At 43.0% G+C, this 12,004-nt stretch overlaps 1 protein-coding gene across 1 annotated transcript; it reads right to left on the bottom strand.

Moving 5' to 3' along the window:
* Window positions 1-355: 355 nt before the first annotated feature.
* Window positions 356-8,551, bottom strand: tmem254 (transmembrane protein 254). The gene is made up of 4 exons (XM_080739730.1): window positions 8,402-8,551; window positions 6,283-6,386; window positions 3,159-3,218; window positions 356-1,445 (listed from the first exon to the last, which is right to left on the bottom strand). Exons 1-4 carry the CDS (start codon window positions 8,486-8,488, stop codon window positions 1,325-1,327), a joined length of 372 nt encoding a protein of 123 aa, XP_080595856.1. The 5' UTR covers window positions 8,489-8,551; the 3' UTR covers window positions 356-1,324.
* Window positions 8,552-12,004: the final 3,453 nt, after the last annotated feature.

Genomic DNA, 12,004 nt, shown 5'->3' with positions numbered 1-12,004 from the left:
CCGAACCAACTTTTACGGTTTCGAACCAACTTGGTTCTCGGTGGAAAAAAGCTCACCTCCCATAGGCGGGAGAAAGAACCCAAGCCGGTTCTTTGCCTGTCGAAAAGCGCCCATATTGACATGCCTATATGGGCATATCAGGTTTGTTTAGGATTATGTCTGAGTGGGTGGCCGAGGTCCGCCAACCCGCCCTCCCATTAGTCAATTTTAATATAGGATGAGGCTCATAGACTTGAAGCCATAGCAAGGAGCTGAAGTCCTGGTACAAACTGTGTTTATTTATGAAAAACAAATGTATAATGAGACTGCATATAAACATAACCTGTATATATATATATATATATATAGTAATTGATACCAGAAAACAACGTTTATTTGATGTGACAGTTTTATTCCTTACACTTTGTAATTTAATTTGTTCAAAGTATTTGTTTAAAATCAAAACACTTCACACATAAAGGCAACCTCAGAAGATGTTAAAACATCTGTATTGTGGCTCCAGTCATTCTCATTAATTTTGACTTTTGAGGCAATAAGGGGAGTTGATGATGACGGCAGGCAATCCGTCGGACATTATCTTCAGCAATAGTTGGTTGCAAAACAGTAGAGAAAGCAACATTGTCATTATCACTCCAGCTTAATGTTAATAAACTATACTATTAGAGTAAAATCTGTCTGTAGAAAATATTCCCTTATAAACATTATGCCTACTTTGCCAAAACTTCTATGTAAACAATGTGTTTCCACAATCACTAAAACAAAGTGTTTGTATCGAGATGAATCTGAACTTGTGTTACCAAAGTTCATAAGGCATGTGTGATTTTTAAGACTGCAGTCAATATATTATTATTATTACTACTGCTAGACTTAAAAATGTACTATCAAAAAATTGGTCTAATGTGCTACTGCTGTCTCTGAGGTTACTTAATGGAGGCTCATGGAATGGAATGGAGGTCCAGTTAGTGCATAGTTATTCTGAATGAATTCAAGTCTATTCAACTTCACATTTCAATTATATGTTAGAGGAATAACTCTAAAGGGCCATCCAAACCAAGCACTATAACTAGATTATTCACCACTGTCATTGTTATCGTTGCGGTCTGGACTCGGTCTGCCATCCACCTGTGTTCATTTCTTTTTTATAGCATAGTGCTGTGTGTGGACTGCCCTTAACAGGAAGGGCTTATTTTCTTGCATGCTTTGCACCCCCCTACCTACAGAGGATCATATCTATGAGGATGACAATGAAAGGGGCAGGGGTACAGAGAAGCAAGACACTCATGGATTTCAGCTCATGTGGATTTCAGCTCCCCTCTTGCAGGCGTCACTGCTGTTTGGGACGCTCTGGTTCATACTTGAGAAGCAGGCCTAGGGAGGCGAAGCCAAACAGGAATGTCTGGACGAACCACAGGCAGCGAGTCGCCATGTTGTCGATGCCTTTTTGTCTGCAAGGACACAAGTAGAGTGAACACAACACAAGTTAGATTTCAAGTCCAGTCTGGCAGTATGTACAGCATAGGTTAAATGTTATATTTACAGAGAAATCAGACAATAAACCTGAAGATAAGGCAATATCAATTACTTACCCAAAAAACAAAGTGAATAGCATTTAAAAAGAAGAGAATTGGGAAAGATATATGCTATATCCAGTCTGTGTCCTTAGTACAAAACATTGCTGTTTTGCTGAAACCTTATTGTTTAGAACACTGCCAGGCTTAACAGGCTGATGCACGAATGACTCACATGCCTGTGCAACTCAGCTCTCTGAAGCCCATGATGCATGCCCACTGTTGCCCAGTCCCCATAGGCAGAGTGTCATTGTTCCGACAGCGCATTGCTCCGACCCATTACCTATCCCCTATCCCTAACCCTAGCTAACCGCACACGTAGCCACGTAGTCGGAGAAATGAGATGTCAGACTTATGAGCAGTCCCCTGCCCAGACGCATTCCTCGCTTCGTGCTTGAGATGGTTCACACCAGAAGTGATTTTAAAAGTATATATTTTGTTGCTTAAAGGCGATGTTATGGAAGTACTGAGCTGGATACAAGACACTACACTTTGAGACAAATACATTTTGATAATGTTGCTCAGGCTTTAATAATGGACCCCTATTTTTTCCCCAATTCTCTTCTTTTTCAACAATATGGATTCTTCTTTCACTGCAATAGGAATGTGAAAATTATCGGTCCCATCCTCTTTTACAGTACACTTTAAGACATAATAAGACAGAATAAAGCCATAATAAGAAAGAAAGAGCGAATACATTCTCTGGCACTGTCACCTGCCGCGAAACTGCAGCGGCAGACACTGCCGCACGACCGCTAGTTCGACCAGCAGTCGCACTGCATCGCCGGCGATAGGACCAGCAGTCCCGCCAGTAGGACCGGCGGCCGCCGCATGGACCGGCAGGTCCCGTAGCGGTAAACTGCCCGTCCGTGCGGTGGTGGCTGAGACAGAATAGCAGAAAGCGAATACATTATCTGGCACCGGCATCGCTGGTAACTGCCGCGGCAGCCACCACCGCACGGACGGGCAGTTTACCGCTACGGGACCTGCTGGTCCGTGCGGCGGCCGCCAGTCCTACTGGCGGGACTGCTGGTCCTATCGCCGGCGATGCAGTGCTACTGCTGGTCGAACTAGCGGTCGTGCGGCAGTGTCTGCCGCTGCAGTTCCGCGGCAGGTGACGGTGCCAGAGAATGTATTCGCTCTTTCTACTATTCTGTCTTTGTTTCTGTCTAATAAAATATATTAGCTCTAATTACCAACACATTATTTCTTATTATGGCTTTATTCTGTCTTATTATGTCTTAAAGTGTACTGTAAAAGAGGATGGGACCAAATTATCCTTGTATTCAATCCATCACTGGGCGAGTAATTGTAGGGGGTAAAATGTCATGTTTGGGGGAGAAGTATTTCTTTAAGGAATGCCTAAATACATGGTTTCTCTTTTCCTATATTGAGAAACTGGATTTCTCTGGACTTGGAGGCCGCCCTTGCATTCCAAAAGGGAGAATAAATGTATTCTTTGTTTCTGTTTCCTCATCACATAACTGCTAGATACTGTAAGTTGTCTGAATGAGAGTGAATAAGGTATGCTGAAAAAGATTTTGATCAGAGCACTCTCTAGTGGAGAACGAGAGTATTGTTAGTTCTTACCTGCACATCTTCATTGCAATGAAGGCCTCAAACAAATGTACAGCCCAAGCTGCCAGCCACCTGGACAAGAAAAAAAAAGCCTTCATTTAAAAAAGGTTCAACCAACTGAAAATGCATGATCAGAACATCAAAATGAACATTCACATGTACATAAAATGCCACACAACTTTACACTACAAATACAATAATGCAATGTAGTACAGTAATGAATGGTATCTTAACTCTGAAACAATGTGTGCGCAGGATCTTGCTGTGCAGAATGTAAATGAATACTGGAAGGGGGGCTAAAAAGTTGATCAAATAACATTTCAACCTCTTTCCCCAAATGTTATTTCTTCCCCAAAAAGTTCATTGTCAAAGTACAGATGGTCAGGTCAGAATTTAAAAGAGCTCCAAAATTCTTCATTTGTATTACCACCACATAGCCTATGGTGTGCACCTAAGAAGTAGCTTCTCCTGGCCTGAGGAAGGGCTACCAGTTTCGAAATGTCATGCTACGTGGTGGTAATACAAATCAAGACTTTTAGAGCATGTTTTTTCTTGGATATTTGCTTCTGGCACTTGTGCGTGCTTGTTTTTTTTTTTTCTTCTTTTTTTCAGGTCAGGATTTAAAGGGACATTTCACTTTGGGTTTAATGATTTATATGACGAAAAAGAAATTGCCACATTTATTGCAGATCTACAAGCTATAAACGTGACGTATTGACCCAACATAAAATTATTTGTAAGTTGTAATGTTTGAATGTGACTGAATAGTGGATTGGCGGATGAGGAGCATTTGAAACAATCTGGTAAGTTCAGCTATTTTATTTATTAGCTGAAGTATAAAATACTGGTCAAGGTCAATGGTGACACGTTATTCCTCAACAACCATCACACGGTTCTTTGATTATTTTTTTGGATTGAATTGGTTTGCCACATTGAAAGCACTTAGGCTGAAGTGAATGTCACGTGACTTGAGAAAGAACAATTTCCCTTTAATTGTGGTACTCCACAAGTTGTAATATTCTGATGTCTCTACAGAAGGCATGTGACTGAATGGTTGATGGAGCATTAGAAATGGCAACAACATGTGGCAATGGTCAAAATCATTAAGTAGTTGTTCGTTTGTTTTAGAGAATCTGCCTCTGCCTACACAAACAAACTGGTCCGCGTTATAGTGCAGTTATGGCCACAGAAATATCATTAAATCTCAGCGAGTGCACAAATGTAATCAGATGGACCCTTGAGGGGTTACAGAGTTAAATAACACTCAGTTTTAAGTTTGACAATTTAGACTTATTCAGATACAGTATATGTTGACACATGAAAATATTAGCCAGGTTCAGGTTCGGTTTATTAGTCAAATGCGTATCCATACAAGTACAGACAAACAATGAAATGCTTGTGCCAAGAGCACTCTCAGCCTTATTGCACACAAAACAATACGACAACAACAGGTCACCCAGGACAACCCAAAAAACAACAAAACAACCATACAGTGTGACAGTGTACAGTTTAAAAACTGCGTATATTGTACATGACTACCTACGTCTCGCTTCCATCTCTTCGTTAAGCAGCCTGATTGCTTGAGCATAAAAACTATTACTGAAGCGGGTGGTGTGAGATTTGATGCTCTGGTAACGTTTTTTTGAAGGGAGTAGATAGAACAGGGAATGGGCGGGATGACAGCTGTCCTTTAAGATGTTCTCTGTCTTTTTCTTACAGCGTGTGTTATAGATTGTGTGTAGCTGTGGTAATTCTGTGCCAATGATTTTGGCAGCTCTCTTCACAATTCTCTGTAACTGTTTACTGTCTTGAGCAGTCACGTTACCAAACCACACTGTTATGCATCCTGTCAATACACTTTCTATGGTACAGCGATAGAAATTAACAAGAGCCTTGGTGCTTAGGCCAAATCTCCTGAGGCGCCGCAGAAAGTACAATCGCTGCTGCGCTTTCTTAAGGATACCTTCGCTGTTTTGAGACCATGTGAGTGAGTTTGTTATGTGAACACCCAGGAATTTGAAACTGTCCACTATGTCTACAGGTGAACCATTTATGGTTACGGGACTGTGATTGACTTCAGATTTCCTAAAGTCAACGATGATCTCTTTTGTTTTACTAACATTTAGAGAGAGATTGTTATTCTGGCACCATAGGGTTAGCTCTTCAATTTCCCTCCTATAGGCCCTCTCATCATCGTTGGATATTAGTCCTATAACAGTGGTGTCATCTGCAAATTTGAGAATCAGCCTGGGCATCCACAGAAGCTGGAAGGCATGGTTTCATTCTGTCTAGAGCAAACATGAGCTAAATTAAGCTGTCATTAGCTAAAGGAAGTGAAGTTAAATTAACTGGAATTTATTAACCACTCATGTGACTGAATGGTGGATTGGCCGATAAGGAGCATTTGAAATGGCAGCGCTAACAATGTGCTTCAGCTAATTTCTTAGCTGAAGTATAAAATAGGGATTTACTGGTTAAGGTCAATGGGTGACAGGTTGGTGACAGTGAGTGTGTGAGGGTTAATCCTCAACAACCATCAAACAGTTCTTTGATTCTTTTTGTTTGGTTTCGATTGGATTGCCACAAATTCACAATGACAGCACTTAAGCTAAGTACTCTGTGAATGTCACGTGACTCCACAAGGTGTAATATTGGGATGTTATTACAGCAGTCATGTGACTGAATGGTTGATTAGCAGATGAGGAGCGTTTGAAATAAGCTAACAATGTGTCAATGTCAATGAGTACTTGACACCTTACATTTCTTTCATTCTGAATCTGAAGGAGGAATGGTGGAAGTGTTTATATTAGAATGTGTCTCACAATATTAGCTTCCTTAGGTTTTTTTTCTATGCCTTGAATTTTATTCGTGTTTATTGAACTTTAAGTATGGTCTTATATTGTTGTCATTGTTTATTTTACTTTGCTGTTTTAGGCCATTGTTTTTAAAAACTGTAAAACTTTGAGATTTGTAAAAATATAAAAGTGTGTTACAAATCAAATTATTATTATAGTATTGTTATTATTACAATAATCTGCCAAACATTGTCAAAGCAAATAGTGATTTCCACTGACACAATGCAAGTACCTTCAATTGGGCTATTTCTTGTGAAAACAGATAATCTAGGCTCACTTACCCTTTGTACATGAAGTCAGGGTGGTTGTCCACCAAGTGCTTGGACATGGACCCCAGTGGACCCAGGCTTTCAAATGATATCTTTTCTGGCGCAAACACAGTGCACTGCAACACACAGTTAGAAGGAGTGTATGTAAATCAGGTGTTCAACAGGGGATCCGTGAATAGTCTGAATACTGATCGCCAGTGCATTTTTGTGCGATAGATGAATTATATTTTTTTACATTAACTTAAACCCTATCATCCCTATTCTGATGAGAACTTTAGACAAGAATATCTGATCTACAAGCTTCACAACTTGTGAGCTTGTAGATCGTCTATTTTTTGGGAAAGAGGTTTGGGTTTGAGTGAGAAGTCAAGTCTAAAAATACACATTATGACATTAACATGAATCCAACATACGCTGATGACAACTCCAGGGGTGTCGCACCAAATTCTGGGCCCCGGGTACAAGGATTCACTGTGGGGCCCCTGTGCTTTAACTATGGTGCCGCGCTGTGAGCTTGTAGATCTGCTATTTTTGAAAAATGATGAAAATCTTTGAATATTTCAAATCCTTCTAAGGTTTTTTGAAAAATCCATGTTTCGATGTCAGTGGATCTCAAACCTTTTCATGTGAAGGACCCCCAAAATGGTATGTATTTGGCCACGGATCCGCATCTCATAATATTTAGTTACAAAATTTGAGTTACAAATGTTCGCTTAAAAAATACATATTCAAAGATTTGCACACATTTTAACGACTTTTCAAAAATAGCAGATCTACAACCTCGCAGAGTGCCGCGCTGTGAGCTTGTATATCTGCTATTTTTCAATATCTAAAGTATAAAATAATTAAGGCCCCTCCACCACCTTGGGCCCTAGTAACTCAGTCCCACTTTCCTACCCCTTGTGACGCCCCTGGACAACTCTATGAAATCTATGAAAAAGTGTAATCTGCAACACAATTTTATACAATATGTAGTGGTCCCTGCTTCATCTCTCTCTTGGTTAGGTGGTCCTTGGCCTGAAAAACGTTGAAGACCCCTGGTGTAAAAAAACCCACTTTATGTTAATTAGCTCCAGATTCTGGTAGCAATCATTTTCAAAGTGTTTGTTCACCATCTCTCCATCTCTCTCTCCAACTCATACAGGATACTAGCCCTGAATACATGACTATCATATATGATAGTCATGTATTCAAGGCTAACAGGATACAGGGTACAATTAAGTGAAATTGGAAGTGACAAAATAATAATAAAATAAATAAAATTGATGGCCCACCTGGAAATGTATTATCTGTTTATGATGGGGTTACTGAATAACACTCTTGTTACAGATTATAGCTTTAACTTTTAAACCACTTAGGCAGAGCAACATTAATTGACCAGTTAGTCCACCAATTGTGTTTAAAAGATGTAGTAAAACATGTCCCATGTGACTATTGTCATTTTATGTCCAACATATGGATTATGGCTGGTGCATGGACAACACAAAAGACCATTATTCTGCACTGTTTAGGGCCCCTGTCAAAAGCATAGAGATGCTTTTTTACTAGCTTGGCACATTGTTGTCAGACAAGCCAAATACAAAACGCTGCATGTCTGAAGCAAGCAATGTTCAACAATAATAATGATAATACAACAATAGTAGTCTAATATCCATTTGTAACTAAAACATATGTGTACACTTTCTTTTGTACAACAAATGGAACCAAATAGAACCCCGGGTCTATTTGGTACCAGTTGTACACTCTTCATAAATTAGCATGGATTTGAGTTGACTGTGTGGCAATTTCTGTCTAACTGACAATGGACACTGGACTTTGTGTCCACACTGTCCTGTCTGCTCTGTCTGCTATCTCGATGGATGGGTGGATAACGTTCAGATTAGCGGTGATGTAAGACTTCACTTGGCAGTGTTTAAAATGATCCACATTATTAATTATTCATAACACCACAGGAAACATAAATACGTACGTATGCAAAATGTATGGCGAACCCTAAAGTACCCGGATACATTTGCCTGTAACACAAGTACTACTACTGTGTACGTGTAGTGCATGTGTGAGCAGAGAAAACAATAACCGCCCAGCCTAGTTTATTTGTCACTTGTCGACTTGTCGTATTCTGTTCACTTACAGTAAAATATCCCATAGAAAATGTCACGGTAATGATCCAGAAGAGGCTCGCTCTTTTGAAATATTCGCATCCATCGCTTTTGGCCATGGTGGCAGCAGCTCCGTGGTAATGTTGCTCTCAGTTGGTCCCTCTGTCAAATCCGCACGTGTAAACAAGATGGAGAGAGAGAGAGAGAGAGAGAGAGAGAGAGAGAGAGAGAGAGAGAGAGTGTGTGTGTGTGTGTGTGTGTGTGTGTGTGTGTGTGTGTGTGTGCACGCTCGCGCGCGCGCATGTGCGTGTCTGTGTGGTTGGGTTGGCGTGTGCGTGTGCGTGTGCGTGTGTGTGTGCGTGTGTTTTTGAGGTTATACGTGAACACTAGGGGGTGCCAATAGCCATCCCCTGCCCTGACACACCAAATGATGCCCTGCCTGTGTGTGCATTCAAATCATTCATAATTTACATCACACTTCAGACAGACTTTCTGTTAAAAAAAAGTCCAGGGACCAGGGTAGATGTAAGGGTGGCCCAACTCACATTAACCGCCAGTGTTTAAACTGGTACCTTTGTCATTACCTTGTTACTGAATTTGCCAATAAATAATTGTAAATACACCTTTTTGGTTTGTTGTATATTATTAAGTATTATCATTAGCAGATTGTATAATTATAAGTTTCCGACAACGCCACCTCGTTTAAAGAGGAAAATAAGTGCACAAAAGGCACAACCTTTAGGGACACACAAGTTCGTTTACGGAACACCAGAGCAATATAAATCATGAGGAGAGAATGACCAGGACGACAGTTTAGAAAAGTATAACAATCTTTATTACTAGGTTACAGCGGCCTCTATCACGCCAAAAACACAATAATAAAATAAAAGGGAACCCTAAAATCCTACGGCGCCAACTAACTAAAAACTAAAAATAAGAGCACTGTCAACAATAAAACATTAATTCAAACCCCCCTTCTTTCTCTTATCGTAACGTTCTTGGTGACAATTAAAGTGCACTTAGTTTAGGGTACCGGCTCGTTAAGGCCTCAAATCGTAATAGTATAATAATTACGATAATTAATTATAATGCAAGGAGCGCAGATTTAAGGACGAATAAATGTTATATAACTAAGCAGATATGAAATAATAGGCAGAGTATCGTTTCAGCAGGTGGGAATAGTGACTTCTACAGCAGGTGGGATGGCACACACAGCGGCACACAGCTCATCTTTGGTCATCTACGTCTTTAGTCCACCGTTCTGTGAATACAAAGAATACGCCAGTATCCTTGTCGTGACGACTATACAGCTCAACTCTAGGCCAGTGACTTTAGTGACAGTGGTGTACAGGATTGGATACTCACACGCAGGCAGGCTTGTGACCTGCCGCTGCGAATAGTTCGCACGACACCACAGTAGTCACAACGACCCCTCTCGTTAGCCGGTTAGCCGGTTCGGCTCGTCAGGACCCTCTCGCTCGTCTCTGGATGGCCGGACCCTGCCTGGTACCGCTGACACCCGGATCACCGTCTGGAATCCGCTGGGTTTGTAAGGTAAAGCGCTACTCGGTCCTAGCACTTTAGTTCAATAAGGTTCAGTTCAGTTACTGCCTGGCTCGGCCTGTGCCTGTCTCTCTGCTCATCACAGCCGGCCACCTGAGTCACTTCCCTCAGCCTGCTCCACACACACGTCTGCGCCCCTTGCTTGTCAACCTAGACTGAGCCTGGCGTTCCTCTTAAAGGGCCGCCTCCCACTCTGCCAGCCGCCCATTGGCTGGTCATGACGTCAGTCCCCCATACATTGGCCAGCACCGGCGTCTAGTTATCCTATCAGTTCGCATTCAGACTCACACATGGAAAGAGAGGAGGTTGTTAGAGGGAGACAGCAATATAGCATTATCACAAACGAAACATATTATACAAATTATACAAAACATGTTCAACAGAAGGAAATAATTGTAAAAACAACAATTATTAAAGGAAAGAAAAATAAAAAGAATAACGCTGCTTTCCACCCCCTCACACTCCCCCCTACTTGATCGTTAGCAGTCCCTGCGACTAACTCAACCGGGCTGTACCGCACAGACGGCTGCCCAAATTAACTCCAGCAGAACGTCGGGGCCCTGATACCTCCCTGAAAGCTTCTTCCAGTTAGGCTGTCGTCTTGGTTGAATGCATCCTCCCTTCCTCCGCCTCAATGGGACGGCCTGAGCCTCGTTCCCCCAGGTGACCTGCAACTGGGGTTCGTCCTGGAGCTTCTGAAGGGCCATCTCCTGTTCCTCAGACAGCTGCTGGTGTTCTCTCATCGGGGACACGCTCCGTCTGTTGGCCTCTTGCAACTCTGCGCTGAGGCCCGTTATGGTGATCTCCAGCTGGGCTTTCTCCTGGCTCAGCCTCTGACGCAGAGCACCACCTCCCTCCAGCTCCACCGCCTGTTGCCTTACCTGCAGCTCCAGAACACGCACCTTCTGGTCAGCTGCTTGTGCCTGGCTGTTATACTCACTCTCCATCTTGGCCCATCTGAGGTTGGTGTCCTCCAGCAGAGCCTGGGTGCTCTCTGTGTGTCTCCTTTGCAGCTCAAACTTCTCCTGCTCCTCCTTCAACGAGTTGGCGCTCTGAACCGCCACCTTCCTCAGCTCACCGATCTGCTTATTTTTGCACTCACGAATGACCTGGGTTTCCCGCCGTAGGCCTCGAACTGTCTCCTCTAGCTTGCGGACGCGCTCCTCAGAGTCCCGCTGCTTAGCTCTATACGCCTCAATTTCGCTGTTCTTTCTGTCCAAAAGGGCCCGCATATCCCGATCGTGTCTCTGCTGCATTAACCTAACTTGTAATCCTGCATCCGGTAAGCCACATAATGGAACTCTCTCCCTCGGTACCCCCATAACCTGACACTCCCCAACAAACGCCTCATTAGCCCTCCTTCCCATAGGTGGGGAAATAACCCCTGTCGCACGGGCTCCGGCAACAGGGCCCTTTAGTTTAACGACGGCTGATTATTAGTGCACCATCTAGCTATGTGTCCCGGTCGTTTGCATTGTCTGCATATTGGCCTCCCCTCCCCATCCCATTCATGTCTCTGAGGTGGCGCGTACCGGCGTGCAGGTGGCACATAAGGCGCCTCAGGCGGCGGTGGTTGGGAACGCACAGCAGGAGCGGCAGCTTGGATGAGCGGTCGGAGTTCACTCATCAACTCTTTCGTCATACCGTGCAACTGCGTCTTGACATCCTCCATTATTTCTCGCTTCAGTTCATCTCTCCACGCAGAGGTCTGTGGTGGCACAGGGACAGTTACGGGGTTAATAGCATGACAAGCAATTTCAGTAGCTGGCGTACCTCCATGTTCCGTGTCCAACGTCAAGGCCTCCTGTCGCAGCGCGGCGAAGTCTTCGTCAGGGTGGCGTCGAGCATATATTCTCAGTGCTTGGCCAAGTGGGCCCGCAGTTAATCCCATAAGAAACTGGTCTTTCAGAACGGCCTCGGAGGGGGCTGTAATCGCATCATAACGCCGCAACCCACAAAATAATTCTCTAAGTCTCAGAATAAAGGCACTGACACTCTCTCCAGGGCGCTGTGCGCAACTATAAAATTGTGAGCGTACCTTTGCAACAGGGATTGTTTCCTTGTACACGTTA

This window comes from Nannobrachium achirus, assembly GCF_963921795.1.
Source record: "Nannobrachium achirus genome assembly, chromosome: 13".
In the NCBI taxonomy this organism is placed as follows: Eukaryota; Metazoa; Chordata; class Actinopteri; order Myctophiformes; family Myctophidae; genus Nannobrachium; species Nannobrachium achirus.
The sequence above is the reverse complement of the archived record's forward strand: the minus strand, read 5'-3'. Positions and strand labels throughout refer to the sequence as shown.

Coding starts and splice junctions, on each gene's coding strand:
- tmem254 (XM_080739730.1), bottom strand. CDS start 8,488: ATGGCCAAAAGCGATGGATGCGAATATTTCAAAAGAGCGAGCCTCTTC. Junction 6,387..8,401: donor TTTCTATGGGATATTTTACT/GTAAGTGAACAG, acceptor TGTGTGTTGCAG/TGCACTGTGTTTGCGCCAGA. Junction 1,446..3,158: donor ATTGCAATGAAGATGTGCAG/GTAAGAACTAAC, acceptor GTGTCCTTGCAG/ACAAAAAGGCATCGACAACA.